General features: G+C 32.7%; 1 protein-coding gene across 3 annotated transcripts in view; it reads left to right on the forward strand.

The window, feature by feature from the left end:
• Uso1 (USO1 vesicle transport factor) overlaps positions 1 to 20,871 on the forward strand; it is a 71,113-nt gene extending 50,242 nt beyond the window's left edge. For 2 of the 3 annotated variants that reach the window (XM_078021417.1, XM_078021419.1), the window contains 14 exons: positions 273 to 427; positions 1,998 to 2,209; positions 3,666 to 3,686; positions 7,560 to 7,670; positions 8,096 to 8,214; positions 8,348 to 8,529; positions 9,112 to 9,233; positions 12,474 to 12,612; positions 13,682 to 13,845; positions 14,550 to 14,627; positions 15,999 to 16,097; positions 17,626 to 17,733; positions 18,848 to 19,063; positions 19,591 to 20,871. In XM_078021417.1, coding sequence (XP_077877543.1) covers positions 273 to 427; positions 1,998 to 2,209; positions 3,666 to 3,686; positions 7,560 to 7,670; positions 8,096 to 8,214; positions 8,348 to 8,529; positions 9,112 to 9,233; positions 12,474 to 12,612; positions 13,682 to 13,845; positions 14,550 to 14,627; positions 15,999 to 16,097; positions 17,626 to 17,733; positions 18,848 to 19,063; positions 19,591 to 19,680 — 1,816 coding nt within the window. In that variant the 3' untranslated portion in view covers positions 19,681 to 20,871. The remainder of the gene's footprint in view (positions 1 to 272; positions 428 to 1,997; positions 2,210 to 3,665; positions 3,687 to 7,559; positions 7,671 to 8,095; positions 8,215 to 8,347; positions 8,530 to 9,111; positions 9,234 to 12,473; positions 12,613 to 13,681; positions 13,846 to 14,549; positions 14,628 to 15,998; positions 16,098 to 17,625; positions 17,734 to 18,847; positions 19,064 to 19,590) is intronic. The other variant, XM_078021418.1, reaches the window with a different exon arrangement.
• Positions 20,872 to 21,520: the final 649 nt, after the last annotated feature.

Raw genomic sequence — 21,520 nt, forward strand, 5'->3', positions numbered from 1 at the left:
TTAATCTATAGTAAAAAAAATTGAGTGTGTGGTCTTTGGAACTTAAATATTTAGGCTCATGTATAATCACCCTTGTACTTTACAGGTATATGCCATAAGCAAACAAATTATTATTCTCCACTGCAGTTTCCTTTTCTGCAAAATGGAGATGGAAATACTTAACTTGCTGGTGTTCTAGTTATAGTTTTTCATTCAAGAAAAATGACTGGTTTTTCATTTGTGTGCTTGGGTCATAATGCTTCATTTTCTTTTTTTCTTTTTAAATGCAACAGACCAGCAATTGTAGTACTTCTCATGTCCATGGTTAATGAAAGGCAGCCATTTGTGTTGCGCTGTGCTGTTCTCTATTGTTTCCAGTGTTTCTTATATAAAAACCAAAAAGGACAAGGAGAAATTGTGTCAACGCTTCTACCTTCCACTATTGATGGTAAATAATTTAGTTATAATTTCTATTTTTAAAAGCAAATATAATTGTCTTTCAAGCTTTTATACTTGAATTTTCATTTGTGCTTGAGCCTAAAATACTTATTTTTTTATATGCTTAAAAAATAAATTGAATTCTTAAGCTTAAATTAGTTAAATGTAGAGAACAGTGTTTATGAAGTCAGACTAGAGTTTACGTTATAGAGTTTCCTCTTGCTTTTTTAAGTTATGAGAGGATAATACTGTCTTTGTGTGAGAATAATACTTACCCATTAGAAATATTGAGAAGCCAGGTATCATGGCATACACCTTGTAATCCCAGCTGCTCAAGAGGCTAAGCAGGGAGGATTGGTAAATTCAAGGCCAGCCTTAGCAACTTAGTGAGGCCCTAAGCAACTTGAGTGAGATCATGTCTAAAAAGCAAAAAATGGGCTGAGGATATAACTTAGTGGTACAGCACCACTGGGTTCAGTCCTTAGTACAGGAAGGAAGGATGGAAGATTGGGTGAGAGAATTAATACAATTATCTATGTAAAGCACATATCCCAATATCTGGCATAATAGATGCTAATAAACAGAAACTATTGTTAGTAGTAAATACCACTCTAAGGATACATCCTACCATGAAATTGCACTTGACATTTTAATCTCTTGTTCTAGTATAGATTAGATCCATTTCCTCTTTATGGGTTCTTTAAATATTTCAATTTATCTGGTGTGAACTCTTTTAATATTTACCTTTGTTAACTTTAAGAGTAATTTGGCATAGGCTATTGGAAACATAAGTAAATCTCATTTTAATTACATAAACTATAGAGTTTTTTTAAATCAAAATTGAGTATTATATTTTACCAAAAGCTTTTATGGTTAAAAAATTTTTATTACCATAAATTATTTTCTATAAATGAAAGTAAGACCCTGGACTTAATAGAATAAAGAATGTGCCATTTCTTTAGAATTTATTTTAGAAATATTGTTTTCAGTTAAAGTAATAATTTTATGAACTATTGCCATTATCAATTGGTTGCCTAAGGTGTTCTGATATTTCTTTGTTATGCTACTTTTCCTCCAAGATACCTTTCTCTCATTGTTCATTTTGTTGGCTTTTTGTTGTTGTTGTTGTTACTGGGGATTCAACCCAGGGGTACTTTATCCCTGAGCCACATTTCCAGCCCTTTTTATTTTTTCATTTTGACACAGGGTCTTGTTAAGTTGCTTAGGCCCTTGCATAGTTGCTGAGGCTGGTCTCAAACTTGCAGTCCTCCTGCCTCAGCCTCCCGATTCACAGGGATTACAGTGGTGTGTCACCACGCCCAGCTCATTCATTTTATTTTGAAAAGCAGGCTTTTCTTGTTTTGAAAATATGACTGAATACTTCTGGTTAACAATGTAGCATTTAGTAGAGTTTCATACTGTGTGTGTGTGTGTGTGTGTGTGTGTGTGTGTGTGTGTGTTTGTGTATAAAATAATTTAAAATTTTTGTTGTAAATTTTGGTTTATTTCCACACATAATAATAATATATTATTATTTCCACAAATAATCTATTATTTTTATCTGCCTGCCATCTTTGTAGCAACAGGGAATTCAGTCTCAGCTGGACAGTTATTATGTGGAGGTTTGTTTTCTACTGATTCACTTTCAAACTGGTGTGCTGCTGTGGCTCTTGCCCATGCTTTACAAGAAAATGCTACTCAGAAAGAACAGTTGCTCAGGGTTCAACTTGCTACGAGTATTGGCAACCCTCCTGTTTCCTTACTGCAACAGTGCACCAACATCCTTTCACAGGTAAAACATTGTAAGTTTGAGCTGTATGTTTTGATCCCAGTGATAAAACAATTTAAGGATGTCCTTAGAAGATGCACATGAAAAATAAAGTACTTTCCTACTTTTTATTTCATTGTAACCAGAAGCAGTTTTGTGGAGAGGAAGCAATAAATATTTTTATATGACTAGTTTTACCAAATAGTTAGATAAGATCTGTTTCATGGTGAAAGCACAGTTTTGGGCAGAAAGGTGTTTTTTTTGGCTTTTTTTTTTCTTTTTGAAGTATTTACAGTGTTCTTGAATGTCATTTTCTCTTTCTGCTCAGTATCTGAATTCAGATCAGTTCATGAGAGAAGAATAAAGCAGTTCATAGCTATGTTCTGTCCCCTTTCTTTTCCCAAAGCAGTTGATCATACAGAAGTAAAACCCATTGCATTCACAGTTATTCAGTATACCCTTTCTGTGTTTGTGGGTTCTAAAGATCTTCATGTCCCCAACACATAATTATCCTAATAAGATGTAGAAAACAAACATATTTGCATTCCTTTAGATTCTTAATGAGAATAACAAGCTTTGTTGAAATATGGATGGTAGGACATTTAAAAATATCATTTACTAATAATTTGTCCACATGTACTAGCCTTACTTTTCAATAGTTCAAGTTCATGCTTTAGCAGAACTGTAGTCATTAACATTCAGAGTCACTCATGGAAAGTTAAAATGTGAATCAGCTCTGTCCACTTTCTCTAGGAGTAGAATTAACCTCCCCATTCTCCTGTGATAATGTGCTGTATTCTTCCTTAGTTTTTCATTTTGCCACACATTGAATTTTTCCTTTTTTTGAGCTTTTTGAATTTTATTTATTTATTGGTGATAGAGATTGAACCACTCTTGCATACTGAGCCCACACTCTGCCACTGAGCTTCACTCCTAGGCCATAACCCTTGTCTTGACCTTTTAAAGAAACATGAATATCATCTATTGAAGTTAGAAGTGAAAGCTTAAAAATTAACTTGTAGAAAAAAAAGTGTCAATGTTTACATTGGTTTACTTCAACGGGCTACTTATTACTTATCTCTTAGCAATTTGAAAAAAAAAACACCAAAATTTTCATATCTTTACTTAATTAATACTTGACATTTTTATGTTTGTTGAAACAGCTTTCTTAAGCTGAACAGTAATCTGATTGTTATTATCCACAAACATGTTTCCATATTATAATTATAATAAATGTATAATGAGAAATCCTAAAGATTTCTCAAGTGTCTTCCTCACTCTAAGTAATCACAGTGCTATAAAATCAACCTTTATGTTTTAAACATGTATCATGTTTCTACAAGAAAAGATTATAACTGTCCTGTTCCAAATTACTGGCTTGAATTTACAGAGACCAAAAAAGTAGTTGAGGGCTTTTTCTAGATTTATATTTTTTCAAAGTAGTAATATTTATGAGTAATTTTTAATGTATAATTTGCAGGGTGATAAGATCGACAGACGGGTATGTATCATGATTAAGCTTAGGCATTGTCCTCTTACAGCAAGGCTTTTCCTTTGTCTTGGGTTTTGCTGATTGGTTTTTTTAACTGCTTGTTTGAAGTTATATTCTACTCACACTTTTATGTGTCAGCAAGTTTATCTCTGTCACAAGTGGCTTTCCAATTTTCTCCATGGGATATTGTAGTGGTGTTACTAAGAACTATGGGAATGAGAATCTAATGCTGTGTCCTGGTGCTTCCTCCGGTGATGCTTGCACTTTCTGGAATTCCCTTGGTTTTGGTTTTTTTGTGTTTTCCCCACAAGCTTGCTTCTTTTATTTCCCCTGAAACTGTTTCAAAGGAAGCAAAATTTATGGTTAAGCATTTTGTCTTAATCAGTGTATGTTTGACTTTTCTGTTACTTAGATTATTTAAAATATGCAGTAGTAAAATTTTTATAAATTGAATGACTTTAAATTAAATACTATGGATTGTTCTGGACATAATCCATATGTTACAACTACCATTGGGCGTTAGTTTTTGATGTGTTGGGCGAGAGTGTTATTTGTGTTTGGTTTGATTTTCTTTTGAGTGGCAAAAAATAAATGTACCTTACTTAATATCCATGTTTAGGCATATTTCAGTTATACAAGGTGGATAGTAATGATGAATGTTAAGAAGTGTATCTTTCTGCATAAGCATGATTTAACATGTAGTTATAATAACTCTTTCTGTCTCATTCGCTCACATATATACATATTTGGCCCATTTCTTCTACCTGCAGTTTTGGTTTTTGTTTGGTGGTGCTAGTGCTCAAATCCAAGGGCCTCGTGCATGCTAAGCATTCTACCACAGAGCTATACTCCCAGGCTCAGAATTTTTGATATTAGGAAAATGTTTTATGAGTAAACATGCCAGCCATTTAAAAGGGAATTTGGGGGGAATATTGATTTACACAGTAAAATAAACAGACCATACATGTTCAGTCTGATGATTTTTGATATTTGAGTGTACCTTTGTAATTACCAACTATATAATATGGAAAACATTTTCATAATCCAAGAAAAAAGTTTTAGTATTTCCCTTCCTTACCAATTCTGTTCCAAGAGGCTACCACTAGAAAACCAATCTGATCATAATATGCTAGAACCTCATTTTAATTCTTGGAACACTGAAAGTTTTAAATACTAGCTGTTTATATTTTTATAAACAGTACAAATATATTACATTCAAAATGTACCTACTAGGAGGCTGGGGATGTGGCTCAAGCGGTAGCGCGCTCGCCTGGCATGCGTGCGGCCCGGGTTCGATCCTCAGCACCACATACCAACAAAGATGTTGTGTCTGCCGAGAACTAAAAAATAAATATTATAAAAAAATTCTCTCTCTCTCTCTCCTCTCTCACTCTCTCTTTTAAAAAAAAATGTACCTACTAGGGATGAGAAGAGTTTTTACTTAGAAAATGTAATGGGAAAACATAACAGCTTATTAGTTAAAGATTAGATGATTGAGCTTCAAATATTTTATTTGTAATTTTCTTTCATTCTGTATAGTCATGATTTCTCATGACCAAACTCTCATATTACTCTGAAATTATAGTTTTGCCCTCCAATTGTTTTTCCAGATCTCATCAGTGGTTCACACGCTGGTGGCTCTGAGGAGTACAATTTATTTTTGTATCTTATATCTCTGCTCATTTTATACTAGATTAATATTTGTCTTTGATTTGATTTACATGTGTTTTTTGCTGGTATGTCATTTGTCTTTAGATCTTAATGTTTTTGTTTCAATTTTTTTTCTCAGACTTTTCTTTTATGGCTTCTGCATTTTTAAGTCATATTTAGAAAACCCTCCCCACTTTAAGATTTTAAGAAATTAAAATTTTATTGTAACTTCTGGGTTTTTTTCTTTTTATTTAATTTTTTGTTCCATTTTTCTCAGCAAATTATGTAAGATGTGGATCCACTGGCTTTTTGTTTGTTTGTTTGTTTTTTCCTAGATAGCCATCTAGTTGATCCAACTTTTTAAAAATCACTTTGGAGATGGCATCTCACTGTATTGCCCAAGCTGGCCTCAAATCAAAAGGGTTTAAGCAATCCTCCCACCTCAGCCTCCTGTGTAGCTGCGATTACAGGTGCACATCACTACCCCTGGCTACCTCAACATTTTTAAATTCTATCTGAAACCCACTTAGGGTTATATGGTACTTTTTTAATATACTGACTTCTCATTTGTGTATGAGCCAATTTCTGGACTTTTCTTTCTTGTCTCTCAGTTATTCTCTGTTCATGATCTATTATCCCTGCATTACTGTTTTACAATTTTTTCACAGTGTTCCTAATTATTTTCACTTGTTTATTTTTCTACATAATCTTGGGAATCAGATTGTTTAGTTCCAGGAAAGAAAAAATCTTCTGGAGCTCAGGGTGTAGCTTTTTGGTAGTATGCACTTAGCATACACGAGGCCCCCAATTTTTTGGGGGGGAGGGAAGGCGGTATTTTTGTTTGGCACATTCTTATATATACACAATTCTTCTACATGCATTGTAGATATACTTGATATCTGCAAGTGGTTATCCTAAGTAGTAAACTATTTGTATGTAACCAGGGAGATAAACAAAACATTTAAATTTATAAATTGAGTAGTTGTAAGTTTTCTACAGTATGTAGTTAATTAAGAATGACTCAGTTTTTAACTTTCTAGCTTACATGAGTAACATGAAGATACTTTGTGAGCACAGTAATGACATGAAGGAAAAGGTAAAAATAACACATGGTGTGAAAACTGAACTCATCTTAATGCTTACATGGTAAATCATTTGAAGAAATCCAGTTTGAATTTATTCAATTCAATAGTAAATATACCTGAAAATAGAAAGACCAAGATATTGACATTAAAGTTCATAAAATTGGAACAGTCTGGGTTGTAGAAAATTTTAAAAACTCAGAGGTTTAGGCTGGGGATATAGCTCAGCCAGTAGAGAGCTTCCCTTTGCATGCACAAAGCCCTGGGTTCAATCCCCAGTATCAGAAAACGAAAACAAACAAGAAAACAGTGGTTTATTCATTGTCTAAATCTTTGGACAATTATATTTTGGATATTTTCTGATAATTGCCTCAAAGTAATACATTACTGTGCTGATTTTCATTATGTCAAACAAGTTTATTTTTCTTTAAAAAAAAAGTACAGGTTATAGTAGTACAAATATGGACAGCAGCAATACAATGAACCAAGAATATTTCACATAGGAGTTGTAAATATGTTATATAAAAATTAGAAAATTATAATTTGCTGGACATACTAATTTTCAATATTGTTTAACTATACTTGGAAGTTGTGCAGTTAGTGCTTCAGGGCACTTAGCTAAAACCCTTTCCCTCTTGATAATGTTTGTGATTTCTCATTATCTTGGCATGCTGTCACTGAGTTTTGTAGCATTTTTTTTTTCTTGTTTGAGAATATATTCTCTCATAGACTTTGACTAAATGGTCAGTAGATTATTTGTTTTTCCCTTAATGTTTTTTTAAAAAGATAGAGGTTTTCTTTTTATCAAGAACTTGTTTTTTAAATTCTAATTGAAATACCATAAATTTGCATACTTGTCTTGGGATTAGTAGATCTTTTTAAAGCCTCTAGTATCATAAATTTTTTTCTTATAAACCTACTTTTTCTACTAAGAGTATTTTAAATAGCCCAGTATATGCTCATGAACAAGAACCAATTCTAATTCTACATTCTAGTGGACATAAGAATGCATTCTTTTATTCAACTTTTAAAATCTGACTTCCCATCACACCTTTTGTATGATGTTAAAATTATTTTTATTCAAATAGACTTTAAGCTTGAAAAAAAATTTAAAAATGGAAAGCTATTTTAACCAATTTATCTATTGCAGGGAAGTAAAATACAGACAAGAGTTGGATTATTAATGTTGCTTTGTACCTGGTTAAGCAACTGTCCCATCGCAGTCACACATTTTCTTCACAATTCAGCCAATGTTCCATTTGTATCCTTTATGTTTTAGTGACATGCATGTAAGTACTTACCTTACATAGTTTTAATTTCTTCTTCTTAGAAATAGCTCTGTTTCCAGACTGGGGATATAGCTCAGTTGGTTGAGTGCTTCCGTTACATATGCAAGGCCCTGGGTTTAATCCCCAGCACAAAAAAAGAAAGAGAAAGAAATAGCTCTATTTCCAAATTGTTTGAATTCTCAACAGTATTCATATGTTTAAATTATTATAGTTGTAATGATACTGGTTTAAGCTATGTGTCTTTGTGAATACCATTGTTTTTTTTTTTTTATGCCGGCTTGGATCATATACAGAGTTCCTTGTAAGAAATCTTACATGAAATGTATGTTAAATTCAAATTGCAAACAAACATATTCTAGATATTATGAATCATTAACCTCCTTAACAAAGATTTCAGCTTACTGGACAAATTGCAGAAAATCTTGGAGAAGAGGAGCAGTTGGTTCAAGGGTTATGTGCCCTTCTGTTGGGTATTTCAATTTACTTCAATGACAACTCACTTGAGAGCTATATGAAGTAAGTAAGGGCAGAATGACTCTCTAATGGCATCTGGAGATGATGATACTTTTTTTTTTTTCTGCTGAAGTATAATTACATCAAGCTTTTGTTACCAAGATTTTTTTTAACTCCTCAATATTTATCTCTGTAGAGAGAAACTGAAACAATTAATAGAGAAGAGGATTGGTAAAGAGAATTTCATAGAGAAACTAGGCTTTATTAGCAAACATGAGTTATACTCCAGAGCATCACAGAAACCCCAACCGAACTTCCCCAGTCCAGAATACATGATATTTGATCATGAGTTTACAAAGCTGGTGAAAGAACTTGAAGGTAAGATGAGAAGATTTATACTAATATTTATTAAAAAGTAATTATGTTTGCATATTCTGGAAACATGCAAATTTTGTAAGTCTACAGTAGGATTTTTTATTTTTCTCTAGTGCTCGATCTAAAGCCTATTTAAAGACGTTTGGATTTCTCCTATGACTGCAAAGTTTATTTCTCTCGTGGAGCGAGGCCATCTGTTTCTGCTGATTAAGTCTTAATAAAATAGTATTTAAAATGTTTAAAACAGCTGGGCACAGTGGCATATGCTCTAACCCCAGCAACTTGAGAGACAAGAAGATCACAAGCTAGCCTCAACAATTTAGCAAGGCCCTAAGCAACTTAGTGAGATCCTGTCTCAAAATAAAAAATACAAAGGGCTTGGAATGTGGCTCAGTAGTAAAATGTCCCAGGGTTCAATCCCCAGTACCAAAATAAAGAAATAAAATAAAATGTTTAAAATTGCTGGGAGTGTGGCTCAGTGGCAAGGAGTGTTTAGCAAGTGTAAGATCATAGGTTTCATTCCTAGCACCATAAAAATAAACAAAAAAAGTTTAAAACAAATTTTAAGTAAGCTTTCTTTTATAGGTGTTATTACTAAAGCTATTTATAAGTCAAGTGAAGAAGATAAGAAAGAGGAGGAGGTAAAGAAAACTTTAGAACAGCATGACAATATTGTGACTCACTACAAAAATATGATTCGTGAGCAAGTAAGTACTAAGGAATTTTATTCTCTTATTACTTATTATTCTCTTACATCTTATTATTATTAGGTACTTTCTACTTTAGGGAAAAAATTTACGGGGATTTCAAATGAAAGAGAAGTTAGAAAGTAAAATTCATTATTTTTAAAAGCATCTGAGTATTCAGTAAATTCAGCACCTGATATGTGCTAAACGTTTGGCAGGATATTGTGGGTAAAAACATGATTCAGCATATTCCCATACCAATCCCAGGAGGAGACAAATCTGTAAATAAATAATTGTAGTATACATATTATAGCATATGAAGTCCAGTAATAGAGATGATCAAAGGTATGGCAGCACTGAGAGGTATCTGACTTAGCTAGGTAGGAGCAGAAGCCTGTAGAATCAGAAGCTGAGTCCTAGAGGGATGCTTAATAATAAGCCATGGGAAAAGAGAGATAAAGAAGAGAGGTGAGGATGACAGTGTAAGTTTAACTGCAGTGCCCTTGGTGTGCACATAGAATACTCTATTAGCTGTATAAAGAAGAAATTTTGAGAGGTAAGGATAGATAGAAGGAGGGAGCCCAAGAAGCAAGTTATTGTGGTAGATTAGGTAGAGTAGGAAATAGAGTACTGATGGTAACTATTATGGTGCCAGTGACTACCCTTTTTTGTTTCCTGTGTTCTATGAGCTCATTCAGCATGTTTTAAACACTGTTTAATTTGGCCAGGAGCTGTGGCACATGCCTATAATCCTAGCACCCGAGAGGCTGAGGTATGAAGATCGCAAGTTCAAATCTAGCCTCAGCAACTTAGCGAGACCCTGTCTCAAAAAATAAAAATGGAGGGGATGTGGCTCAGTGGTTAAGTGCCCCTGGGTTCTATCCTTGGTACAGGAAAAAAAAAAAAAAAAAACTGTTTAATTAAATTTTCACAACACCCCTACGAAGTAGTTTTTATCTTTGGGATAAATGAGACAGAGAATTTCAGTGTGTCCCAGGTCTCTTAGTTACTGGTTGAACAGAATTCAAATATATGTATGTTAGTGAAACATACTACGTGGTATGAAGAGAATAGACTTGAGAATGTGGAAGCTAAAGAACAAAAACATAAGCAGGATGTGATAAGATTTGGAGGCAGATGTAAAGATGCCAAGAGGGTTAAATGTGATTCTTAAATTTTTATCTTGGATAACTGAATAGATGATACAGAGTGAGTTAGTATAAGAGAAGAAACTGATATATTTGGGTAATGATGAATTAAGTTGAAACTACATTTTCAGAATCATCAGATGACATTTTCAAGATACTAATAAACTTCTACTACTTAGATTATATTGAGCACTTTAAACCTTTTCCTTTATAATGTGTTTCTTGATTTTTATTTTTATTTAATTTTTTATCATGGAATATACCTTGACAGGAATTCTAGAAAGTGTTTCAATATTATCTTAAAAATAAGATTATTTAAATTGTTAAAGTTTCAGTATCATAAAAAATGCACGTATGACAGCACATGTAGGGCAAGTTCATCTCCTTCCTTGCATGTTATTTTCTTCCCCACCACCTATGTTATTGAGATTGAAATTTGAAGAAAGAATGAAAATATTGTGGTATCTTTAGCATTCAGTCTCAGCTTTTCAATTTATAAGCAAATCAATAAACTAGAATCATCTTGATCAAAATTTGAATCATCAGCTACCCATGGTTATTAGTATTTTTCATCTATGTCTTGGTAGAAATGTGAAGTCATGTGATGAGGTTGTAGTTCAGTGGTAGAGAGCTTGCCTGGCATGTGTGAGGCACTGGATTTGATTCTCAGCACCGCATATGAATAAATAAATAAAATAAAGATCTCTCGACAACTAAAAAAAAAATTTAAAAAAAGAAATGTGGAGTCATTTCTAGGCAATAAATTTAATATTTTTGGAATGATAAATAAATAAATAAATACTTGGAATGGGATATGTAGCCTTTTTGGGACCAAAAAGTACAATTTTTTTGGAAGAAGAAACGAATGATTTGACACATGTACTATCATGACTCATCTTTAAAAATGTTAATTTTATATATTCTCGCCACTTAAACTAAGATATTTATTTTGATGATATTTATCATTTTGAAAAATGGAAAGCAACGTCAGTATAAAAAACACTCAACATAATTTATATTGCATCTACTTGATCAGATATTAAGTGAGCACTAAAAATCATGATTGGACCTGGTGCTGTGGCACACACCTACAATCCCTGTGGCTCAGGAGGCCGAGGCAGGAGGATTAAAAGTTCAAAGCCAGCCTCGGCAATTTAGTGAGGTGCTAGGTAACTCAGTGAGACCCTGGCTCTAAATAAAATATAAAAAGGGACGGGGTTGTGGCTCAGTGTTTAAGCGCCCCTGGGTTCAATCTTCCACTCGCCCGCAAAAAGAAATCATGATTGGGAAAGTATTAGCAGTGTGATTAGATAGTACATTTAAATATTAAATGTTACAGCCAGGCATCATGGCACACATCTGTAATCCCAGCAGTTCAGGAGGCTGAAGCAGGAGGATCACAAGTTCAAGGCTAGCGACAGTAGCTTATCAATACCATGTCTTAAAATAAAAACTAAAAGGGGCTGAGGTTATATTTCAGTAGTAAAGTACCCCTGGGTTTAATCCCCAGTGCCAAAAAAAAAAAAAAAAAAAAAACCGAAGAAGAAGAAAATAAAAAAATAAATGTTAATAAAATTACATATGGACTCATTCTGACAAGTTTAAAAAAATGGATTGGAAGAAAATAAATACATCCAATTCCAACTATAGTTGTATTAGTGTGGTAAGAGTTGGAAGCTTTTTTAATCTTCTAACTGTTTTGTTCATGATTATCTTTTAGTATTAAAAAATAAAATTGATGTATATATATATACACACACACACACACACACACATCTTCATATACTAAGTTTCTTAAATATTTGGGTACAAATTTTCTTAAATGTTTTGATGGACCTTAAAGAGAAGTTTATTTTTCATGATTTTCCCCCATAATTGCAGTGAGATTGTAAACTGGGCTATATATTTATTAATTGGACTCTGCTTGAAATCTTATAGTTCTGCTGCATGTTAATTGGCTTTGTTTAATTTATTAATATATTACTGTTTAATTACAGAATGATTTTGGAAGTATTTGGAATACTTTATCATACCGACCCCAAATGACCTCTGTATTTTAAATTGTTCATCTACTTACGGCTACAAATTCTGTTGGAATTGTTTTGTTTTACAGGATCTACAACTTGAGGAATTAAAGCAGCAGATTTCTACATTAAAATGTCAAAATGAACAGCTCCAAACAGCAGTCACACAGCAAGCATCTCAGATTCAGCAGCAAAAGGATCAGTATAATCTTCTTAAAGTACAGCTAGGTAAGTATAACTACACATCAGCATTATTGTGTCCAGGTCATTATCTCCTCAAGAGCTTGACAAATCAGATTTTTTCTCTAGATTTGTCTTTCTTTAACCTTAATCATTATGACAAAAAATGTAAATCAGATTTTAAAGCAAAATGCTTTGGTAACTAAGTGTAGTTAAGACTAGATCTTTAAAATTTGAAGTCTAGGACTCTTGATACCTGTTTGATTATCTGACCCATTGGCTGTCAACCACAATTGCATGTTAGAATCTTGAGATACTTTTAAAAACATACAAATGTTGAAACCCCACTGGAGTTTCTGATTTGATTAGTCTAGGTTTGGATCTGGGCATCAATAATTATTCTAAGCTCCCTTGGTGATTTTAATATATAGCCAGTTGAGAATAACTAATCTAATCTTTCAGTAGTAAAATTTGTGTCATCTGAGAATTAAATGAAATTTTATGTATGTGTTTGTGTGCTTGTATGTATGTTTGTATGTATGTAGTTCTAGTTCAGTCTCTAGCAAATAGTCAGAGACATCTGTTTGTAAATAATATTATCCTAATAATACTTGTGATTGGAATGCTGGTTACTTAGAAATATGAAGTTTGTTTTATGTGTACAAGGGTGACTAAATATTTCAGGAAAAAAAATTTCTTCCTGTATTTAGGACAATGTGTCAGGTATTGTAGCCCATATATAAAGTTATTCCTCTGGGAAGAATTTTTAAAGGGACTTTATTTTACATTCATTGGCAGAATTGAAATTGAAACTACTCTAATTTTTTTTTATTATTATTTTTCATTAGAAACTAATTCTTAATCATAAATCACCAAATCATACAATTTAGGCAAAACTATGTATTTTCCTGCTAGAAACCCTGGAAGTATCATTAGTTCTCTATTTTTATCAATAAAAAATGAGATGCAAAGATGAGATGTGATTGCAAAATTACTGCCAAATTGAGATAAAGAAGTTATAGTTAAATCTCATATTAATCTATTTTCAGTCTTCTGGTTCAAAAATGAAAAACTTTCATTTTATGCTAGCTTTTTAAATTTTTTTTCCGTCTAATAGGAAAAGACAATCAGCATCAAGGTCCTTACAATAATGGGGCTCAGATGAATGGTATTCAGCCAGAAGAAATTAGTAGATTACGAGAAGAGATAGAAGAGTTAAAAAGTAATCGAGAACTTTTACAAACCCAACTTGCTGAAAAAGACTCTTTGATTGAAAATTTGGTAAGTAAAAATATAAATGAATAAGAAGTTGAGAATAATTCTCATTCTCTTGATTTTTCATTTTGTTATGTTTGTAGAATACTGGGGATTGAACCCCTGGCCTATACATGGTAAGTGGGCACTCTGCCACTGAGCTACATCCTGAGCACTGTTTATTTTGCTGGAACCCTTATGCCGAAGTATCATACATTAAAATTTTAGAATATGAACTTTGAAGTTAGACTGTCTAAGCTTCAGTGCTTCCTAAGTAATTTAATTTAAGCAGCAAAGTAAACCTCTTTAAACTTGTTTTCTAATTTATAAATTGTTGGAGGTAATGTCTGTCTCATTGTTGTGAAATTTAAATGAGATAACTCTTTTATTTATTTTTTTAATATAGTTTTTAGTTGTAGGTAGACCCAATATCTTTATTTTTATGTGGTGCTGAGGATGGAACCCATGGCCTCATGCATACAAGGCAAGCACTCTACCACTGAGCTACAACCCCAGTCCGAAATAACTCTTTTAATACATAAACTTATTAGCTATGAAGAAGTCATAATATGGGTTGAAATTTTATCTTGCATAAAAAAATTAACATTGATGTGAAAGTTTTGGGTAAACATTTGTAAGGTAGAGCTTATGTGTGTACAGTTCTGCTTTTGTTTTTTTCCTTTCTCATTAAATTTTTTTTATTTCATAGTTCATTTCTGTTTTCCTTGTAGAAATCTTCCCAAACTGCTTCTGACATGAATGAACAGTCTTCAACTAAAGATTCTGAACAAATTACAGAATTAAAACAGGTAATTTTCCTGTCCAGAAAGTTGGAATTGGAAAAGAGTAAACTAGCATATATCTCAGATGACTCCAGCTGAAAAACAAAATAACTTTTTTTCATGGTAATAACTAAATAATGTAGTAATTGGAAGAAAAACTTAGAAAATTATCAGGCTCATTAGTATATCACCACTAAACAGATTTTGTTTGGGGGTTTTTGTTTTGAAGTTACCTTTTCTCTCACTTCTTCATTCCATCATTTCCCTCTTATTATTAAAAGGAATTTTCTTTTAAAAATTCAAACAATACTAATATTACAACCCAGGACTGACTTCCTCCTCTGTCAGCTAGCTGACCTTAGTGCACTGGTCTGAGAGAGGAGTAACTGTCCATAGATTGTGACTTATTTTTATAATGTTTGCATACTTCAGAGTAGATTCTAAAATCAGGTCTTTTTTATTTTTCAAATCACCTTCACTAAGGATTTTCAGATCTCCAATATGTCCATAATGTTTTGCTCCTGTGGGGAAGATTAATAATGCCATTTGGGTTTTAGAAAGTCTACCTATTATAGAATTGTCTCAAAATGTAAAGAAATTAAGTATACATATTACATATTAAGGTTACATATTACATATGACTTTATATTACATATAAGGTTACATATTAACCTTAATTTGTAAATCCCAAGTAAAAACTTTATTATTTAATTATGTGACCCAGTAAAACTTTGATGTGATATTTTCACAGAAGAAAATTATCTTTTAGTTTTGTATTTTTTCCAATTTTCTTTTATAAACTTTAGATTGTTAAAAATACACATTTTTTAAAATGATGGTTTTGTTAACTAGTAACATAGGCTTTTGTTAATTGTAATATATATCATTAAATACTGTGTAAAAGGAAAACAAAAATGATCTATAATGTTACTATCCATATAACTCATTTTGAGGACTAAAAAACCAGGAGAATTAAAGAAAAACCACATATACACCTAACAGAAATTTTAAAGAAAACAAGAAAAAAGAATTTTTTATATGCCTGCATTCTGCTGCGTACTCAATGGTGACAAACATTATAAATGTCCCAGGTTGGGGACATTTCCTTACAACTCCTGGTTAAAAAACCACCATTTTAATTGCTTTTTTTTTTATTGTATTTTTGTGGAATAGGGAAGGAAAGGATAAGAACATTGGGAAGTTCATTATTATAAGCTTTCAGTTAACCCATTTTCACCGTAGTATTATTTTATCTGTGTTTGAACAGTGAACCTCCAGTTTGAGAGGGTAGGGTCAAGAAAGGAAATCATTTTTTTAAGATTTATTTCTGTAAACATACATTTCCTTGATGAAATTAATACTGCTTAATGGTATGATTCAACTTCTTTTGTTTCTTAGGAACTGGCAACTTTAAAGTCTCAATTAAACTCACAATCTGTAGAGATCACCAGACTACACACAGAAAAGCATGAGCTGTTACAGAAAATGGAAGCATTTGTACGTGAATTTTTTTTCTTTTCCTCTGAAAGGTAGTAAACACAGGGTGATATATTATTTCTCAGCCTCAATGAAAAAGAAGCAGATTCATCAGATTGCACCTTCTCTTTAAATCACTCATTAGCCAGAGTTCTAGTAACATAGGCTTCCTGACCAGAGAGGCAGTCATTTTGTAGACAAGATTCTCCAAGTTTTTAGTGAATGGTTTATTTTGCTAGTATTACATCCTATCTCTGCCTGCTCCAGTCAAAATGATCAGAAACCTTGTTGGCTTCCCCTGTAGTTCATAGGACTCCATAGATAAGAGGGTCCTCCACAGATGCTTTTTGGATAACTTCATCTCTCTTTCTGGTATTTGCTGAGCTGGTTGATTGGTTCCATTAATCACACATATAATCCCTAAAAGTTCTCCAAACTTTGATGTTTCCAAAATATGCCTTCTTATGTTTTGCAATATAGATAGGCAGAATTTTCCAAATCTTCAAGTTCCGGCTCTTTTTGCCTAGCCATTCCTTTGTCAATTTGTCTCTCGTTTACATTTTACTCTTGGCAGCAAGTTGAAATGAGGCTTTATCTCAGCTAAATATCCAAGTTTCTAATCTTAAAGTTCAATATTTTTACAAAACACTAGGACACAATTCAGCACAAGTTCTTTTCCACTTTATAACAAGAACTGCCTTTTCTCTGATTCACAATGACATGTTTCTCATTTTCACATGTGTCTCATTTTCATCTGAGACCTCACCAGAAGTACCTTTAATGTTCATATTTCTTTGAACATTCTGTTCAGGATAGCACATGTGTATCTCTGAAGACCATAAAAGCTTTTTTTATAGCTTTTCTTTCTGAGCCCTCACCAGAATCCTTTTATGTCCATATTTATACCAACAGTCACTTTGAGGTAATTCAGGCTTTAACTAATATGCACCACAAAACCCTTTGAGCTTCTTACTTATTATCTAGTTACAAAGCCATTTCCACGTTTTTAGATATTTGTTGCATTAGCACTTCACTTCCTGGTATTTTATGGGAATAGAATTTAAGACTTCTATTTAATAGCATCTACTATAGTACTTAAGAAAATACTTGCATTTTGCCAATTAATGTCCTTTGGCTCAATTTATCATCTACCTATTTGTCTTATCTGAAACGACAGCATAGACCCATGGTACAAGAAGTTTATGAGGGAAAAGCTTTGAAAAAATAATTTCTGTTTATTATATATTGTGTTATAGCTTCACTGGAGCTGCCTCATTAATTACTACTCTAGGCTGACCTTGAGGAAGCTTATTAGCCCAGCCTTCCTCATACTCTGATAAGATCTAATGCTGTTCCAGATGGGGACGGCTCATCTGTCAGTGAAGAGTACTTTGTTGCACAAAAATATACGAAGAGTTATATTTTCTGTAGTTGGAAATAAAATTTCAAAACAACAAGATTAAATTACTACTTTGAGAGTTCATGTTGTTTATAACTTCCAAAAAACAGTTGTTGTTGTTGTTTTTTTTTTTCCAATTTCTACTTTCAGACAAAATCCATTCCTGTACAAGGAGAAAATGAGTCTATAATAGCTTCTAAAACTACTGATGTAGAGGGAAGACTATCAGCATTACTACAAGAAACTAAAGAATTGAAGGTTGGTTTTTGGTAAAACTATTTATTATGTTTAGTATGATATGAACACTAGAACATTTGATTTTATTTCACTTAATCTCAGATCCTTAGGTTTATGAAGAAAGCTGATGGGATGTAATTTTATCATAACATTACCATTCATATTTTGATGACTAAAGATGTCATAAAGATTTTTTAATGCTGTTTCAAATGATGGTATTGAATACTTGAAATAGGAGTTTATGTACATGTACTACAAAAGTAAAATTCATTGAAAATATTTAAGTTTCTTGTCAATATCAATATCTAATCACAATAACAAAGTAAAGAATACAAACTTGGCTAATACACAAGCCAAATTCAGGCTGAAGAACACAGGAACATTAAATTCTGATAGTCTGTTATAGAGACTTCAGAATAAATAAATGCAGAAAGGAATAAGGTGACTGATAAAAAATAAAAGGCATGAAGGGAAAAAATACAAAAAAAAAGTATAATTATGCTTTTTGGATTGTGATCATATTGTTTTATTTTTAAATTATGGATTTTATTTTAAACTATTATTCTTTCTCATTTAATTCTATGGTGTGAACTTTTTTGGGTACTGGGGATTTAACTAAGGGGCACTCGACCACTGAGCCACATCCCCAGCCCTATTTTGTATTTTATTTAGAAACAGGGTCTCACTGTTTGAACTCCCCATCCTCCTGCATCAGTCTTCTAAGCCACTGGGATTACAGGCGTGCACCGCACCTGGCAACTTTTTTTTTTTTTTAACTTGAGTTTTTGGTTCTAATTCTGATGGTAACCAGACTTCTGCTGTGAAATATTTTGTTTCTTTGTTTATTCCTCTGATTATCTAACATGGTATTGCTTTTTTTATTAGGATTTTTTGAGGAATAGCTAACTACATTTTCAATATTAATCTATTTTTCACAGTAACCATCTTCAATGGATAGTCTAAAAATTCTCATGTTACTGGATGTATATGTTTTCAGCCTCATATATCTTCAACTCCCACCCCTTAATGCCTCAGATTGGACAAGCGTAGTGATTTGTCACAGGAAGAAACTATTTGTTAAAAATCTAGCACAGCAAATACTAACTTCAGATTATTGACTTTCACCTTTTTCTAGAATGAAGTTAAAGCTCTGTCTGAGGAAAGAACTGCCATTAAAGAGCAGCTGGATTCATCAAACAGCACTATTGCCATTTTACAAAATGAGAAAGACAAACTACAGTTGGAAGTTGCAGATTCTAAAAAAGAACAAGATGATCTCTTGGTGCTGTTGGCCGATCAAGATCAGAAAATATTGTCATTGAAGAATAAACTCAAGGATCTTGGTCATCCAGTAAGATAGAAATGTTTTCAGAAATGATTTGTATTATATTTCTTTGTGAACATTTAAAAAATTTTTAACACAGCATGGAAAAATTGTTCCTTTATTATAGGTATTGTTATGTGGATTTATGAATAAGGTATTATCTACATTTCTTTCACTATTCAGTGAGTTGGTTTAAGACACAGATTAAATTTATTTTCCAGCACTTTAGACTATTTTCTTTTGGACCATGACCTAAAAAGTGAATTGATTTGATAACTCCTGTGATAACAAGACTCTGAGCACCTAAGTGGACCATCATCTTTGTCATGTTTGGTTCAGATTTGCATGTGGAGATGTAATTTATTAGTAAAGTTAACTGATATATCTCATTTGTGTTAAAAATGACAGGGAACCTTGAGCATTAAATCAAGGACATCAGATGGTGTATATTCTACTATAATTACTAAAACAGAATACATGTATACATTTATCATGTATATTATATCTGAGTTTGAACAGATTTCCATAGTATTAAATTTATATTTTCCCTTTAGATTGAAGAAGAGGATGAACTTGAATCTGGAGATCAAGACGATGAGGATGATGAAAATGAAGATGGTATCAAGGACCAGGATCATATCTAACTCTAAAATCTCTAGGAATAATAGACATTATATTGTAATTTTGAAGATGGAATCTTAAGAGTGTTTTGGTTTGCCTCCACAGGAAATAAAGATTTAGAAACCAAGTGGAAAACATTCACTAATAAGACTATTGATGTACTTTTTAATTTTGCCACCCATGTTGAAAACCCTAAAACTCTCTACAGAACACCCATTTTATTTAAATTCATCTAATCTGTCCCAAAATATAATTTGTGAAGACAAATGCTTGCGCGCACACAAAACCATTTGAAGGCATGTGGTGGCAGTGCTATTGGCCTTATTAGTTCATTGGTTGTTTACTTTTCAGAATTTGTGGCTTTTAAATACTAACACATTTGATTTTTATGTATTGGATTGGAATCATTGTTTCTAAATTCAGCATTTGAGCTCTTAGCTAATGATTTCCTTTTATAGAAAGGAAATTTACTTAAAGGCAAGATAGTCTGGGCATGTGTTATCAACCCTTGGTGGCATGTGACTCCCAAGATGAGCAGGAGAGGGCAATTGAGAATGAGTGCTTTGACACCTGATGTGGCTGTATTTTGTACCTCTGAAGAAAGAAGGGTACTGACACAGTGATGTGGAGGAAGGTTCTGATAAACTTTTGCAGCAGTGTATTAATACAGTTGGTTTTCTTTTTATTTTAAGCTAAATATGGAAAATAAATTACAAGTTAATAGCTCATACAATTCAGTTTAGTATTGTTTGGTTATTATAAATGATATGTTCCTAGTTTTAAAAAGACCCAAACTATGATTTATATAATTTATTGGCATTTTTGCTGAGTAGGTTTAAGTCAGATAATAGATTTTTAAAAAGCAGATGAAGCAATTTGTCAAAATTTAATGTTTTCGTAATAAAAATAGATATTATGTTCACTTAATCCATGGTCATGGTTCCTTATTTTTTAAATTTTGAGAAAACTGTTTTATTCTTTTGTTGTTCTTTTTAGATATACATGACAATAGAGTGTATTTTGACATATTACACCTACATAGAGTATAACTTATCCTAATTAGGATCCCATTCTTGTAGTTATAAATGATGTAGAGTTTCACTGGTCATGTATTCATATATGAATATAAGAAAGTTATGTCTGATTCATTCTGTCTTCCTATTCCCATCGCCTATTTTATTCTTAATAAAGGGTGAGCTCAATGTAAATGGAAAGACTTTTGTTACTAGTTGTACATTACTATGACTGAACATTAAAAGCAATCTTATTTCAAACTAACAATTAGGATTCCATAAGATGGGAAGAAACTAGTTGTAGAAACTACGGGAGTCGGGGAAGAAATTTGAGAAGGGTTTGTCTGCTTCTACTTTCAGCATTAGAATTCTTAGTAATGATTCTCTTTTAAAGAAATGGATTCAAAGGCAAAATAGCTTGGGCTGCTGGGTGATTTATCATCTGCCTTCTGGGTTTGGGAATAGTTTGAGCAGTTCACTATGGGGCACAAACTTTTGAAAGAGAAGTATTCTTCACCTGTCTCAAAAAAGAAGATGACTGTGTTACAAAGAGCCAGTGAATGCTTCACTGTGCCCCACCACCTCCAAAGACCTTCAGAAAGAAACATCTACAAAATCAGTGCTGGTGGTATGTGCAACTTAGCCCTCAGATTGTCCTGGAGTGGAAAGAGGAAGTCTCAGCTGCTTATTTCATCCTGGAACCAAAAGGGGCATCTTCTTTTTCTTTACCCCATGGCCCCAGCCATGATTTTTTGCCTGGATAAAATCCGCTACTGCATCTGCATTGAGGATTTTCTTCCCACAGGCTTCTCAGCCAATAAATGATGAAGCAGAAATGCTAAGCCAGGCA

This window comes from Ictidomys tridecemlineatus, chromosome 9, assembly GCF_052094955.1.
Source record: "Ictidomys tridecemlineatus isolate mIctTri1 chromosome 9, mIctTri1.hap1, whole genome shotgun sequence".
In the NCBI taxonomy this organism is placed as follows: domain Eukaryota; kingdom Metazoa; phylum Chordata; class Mammalia; order Rodentia; family Sciuridae; genus Ictidomys; species Ictidomys tridecemlineatus.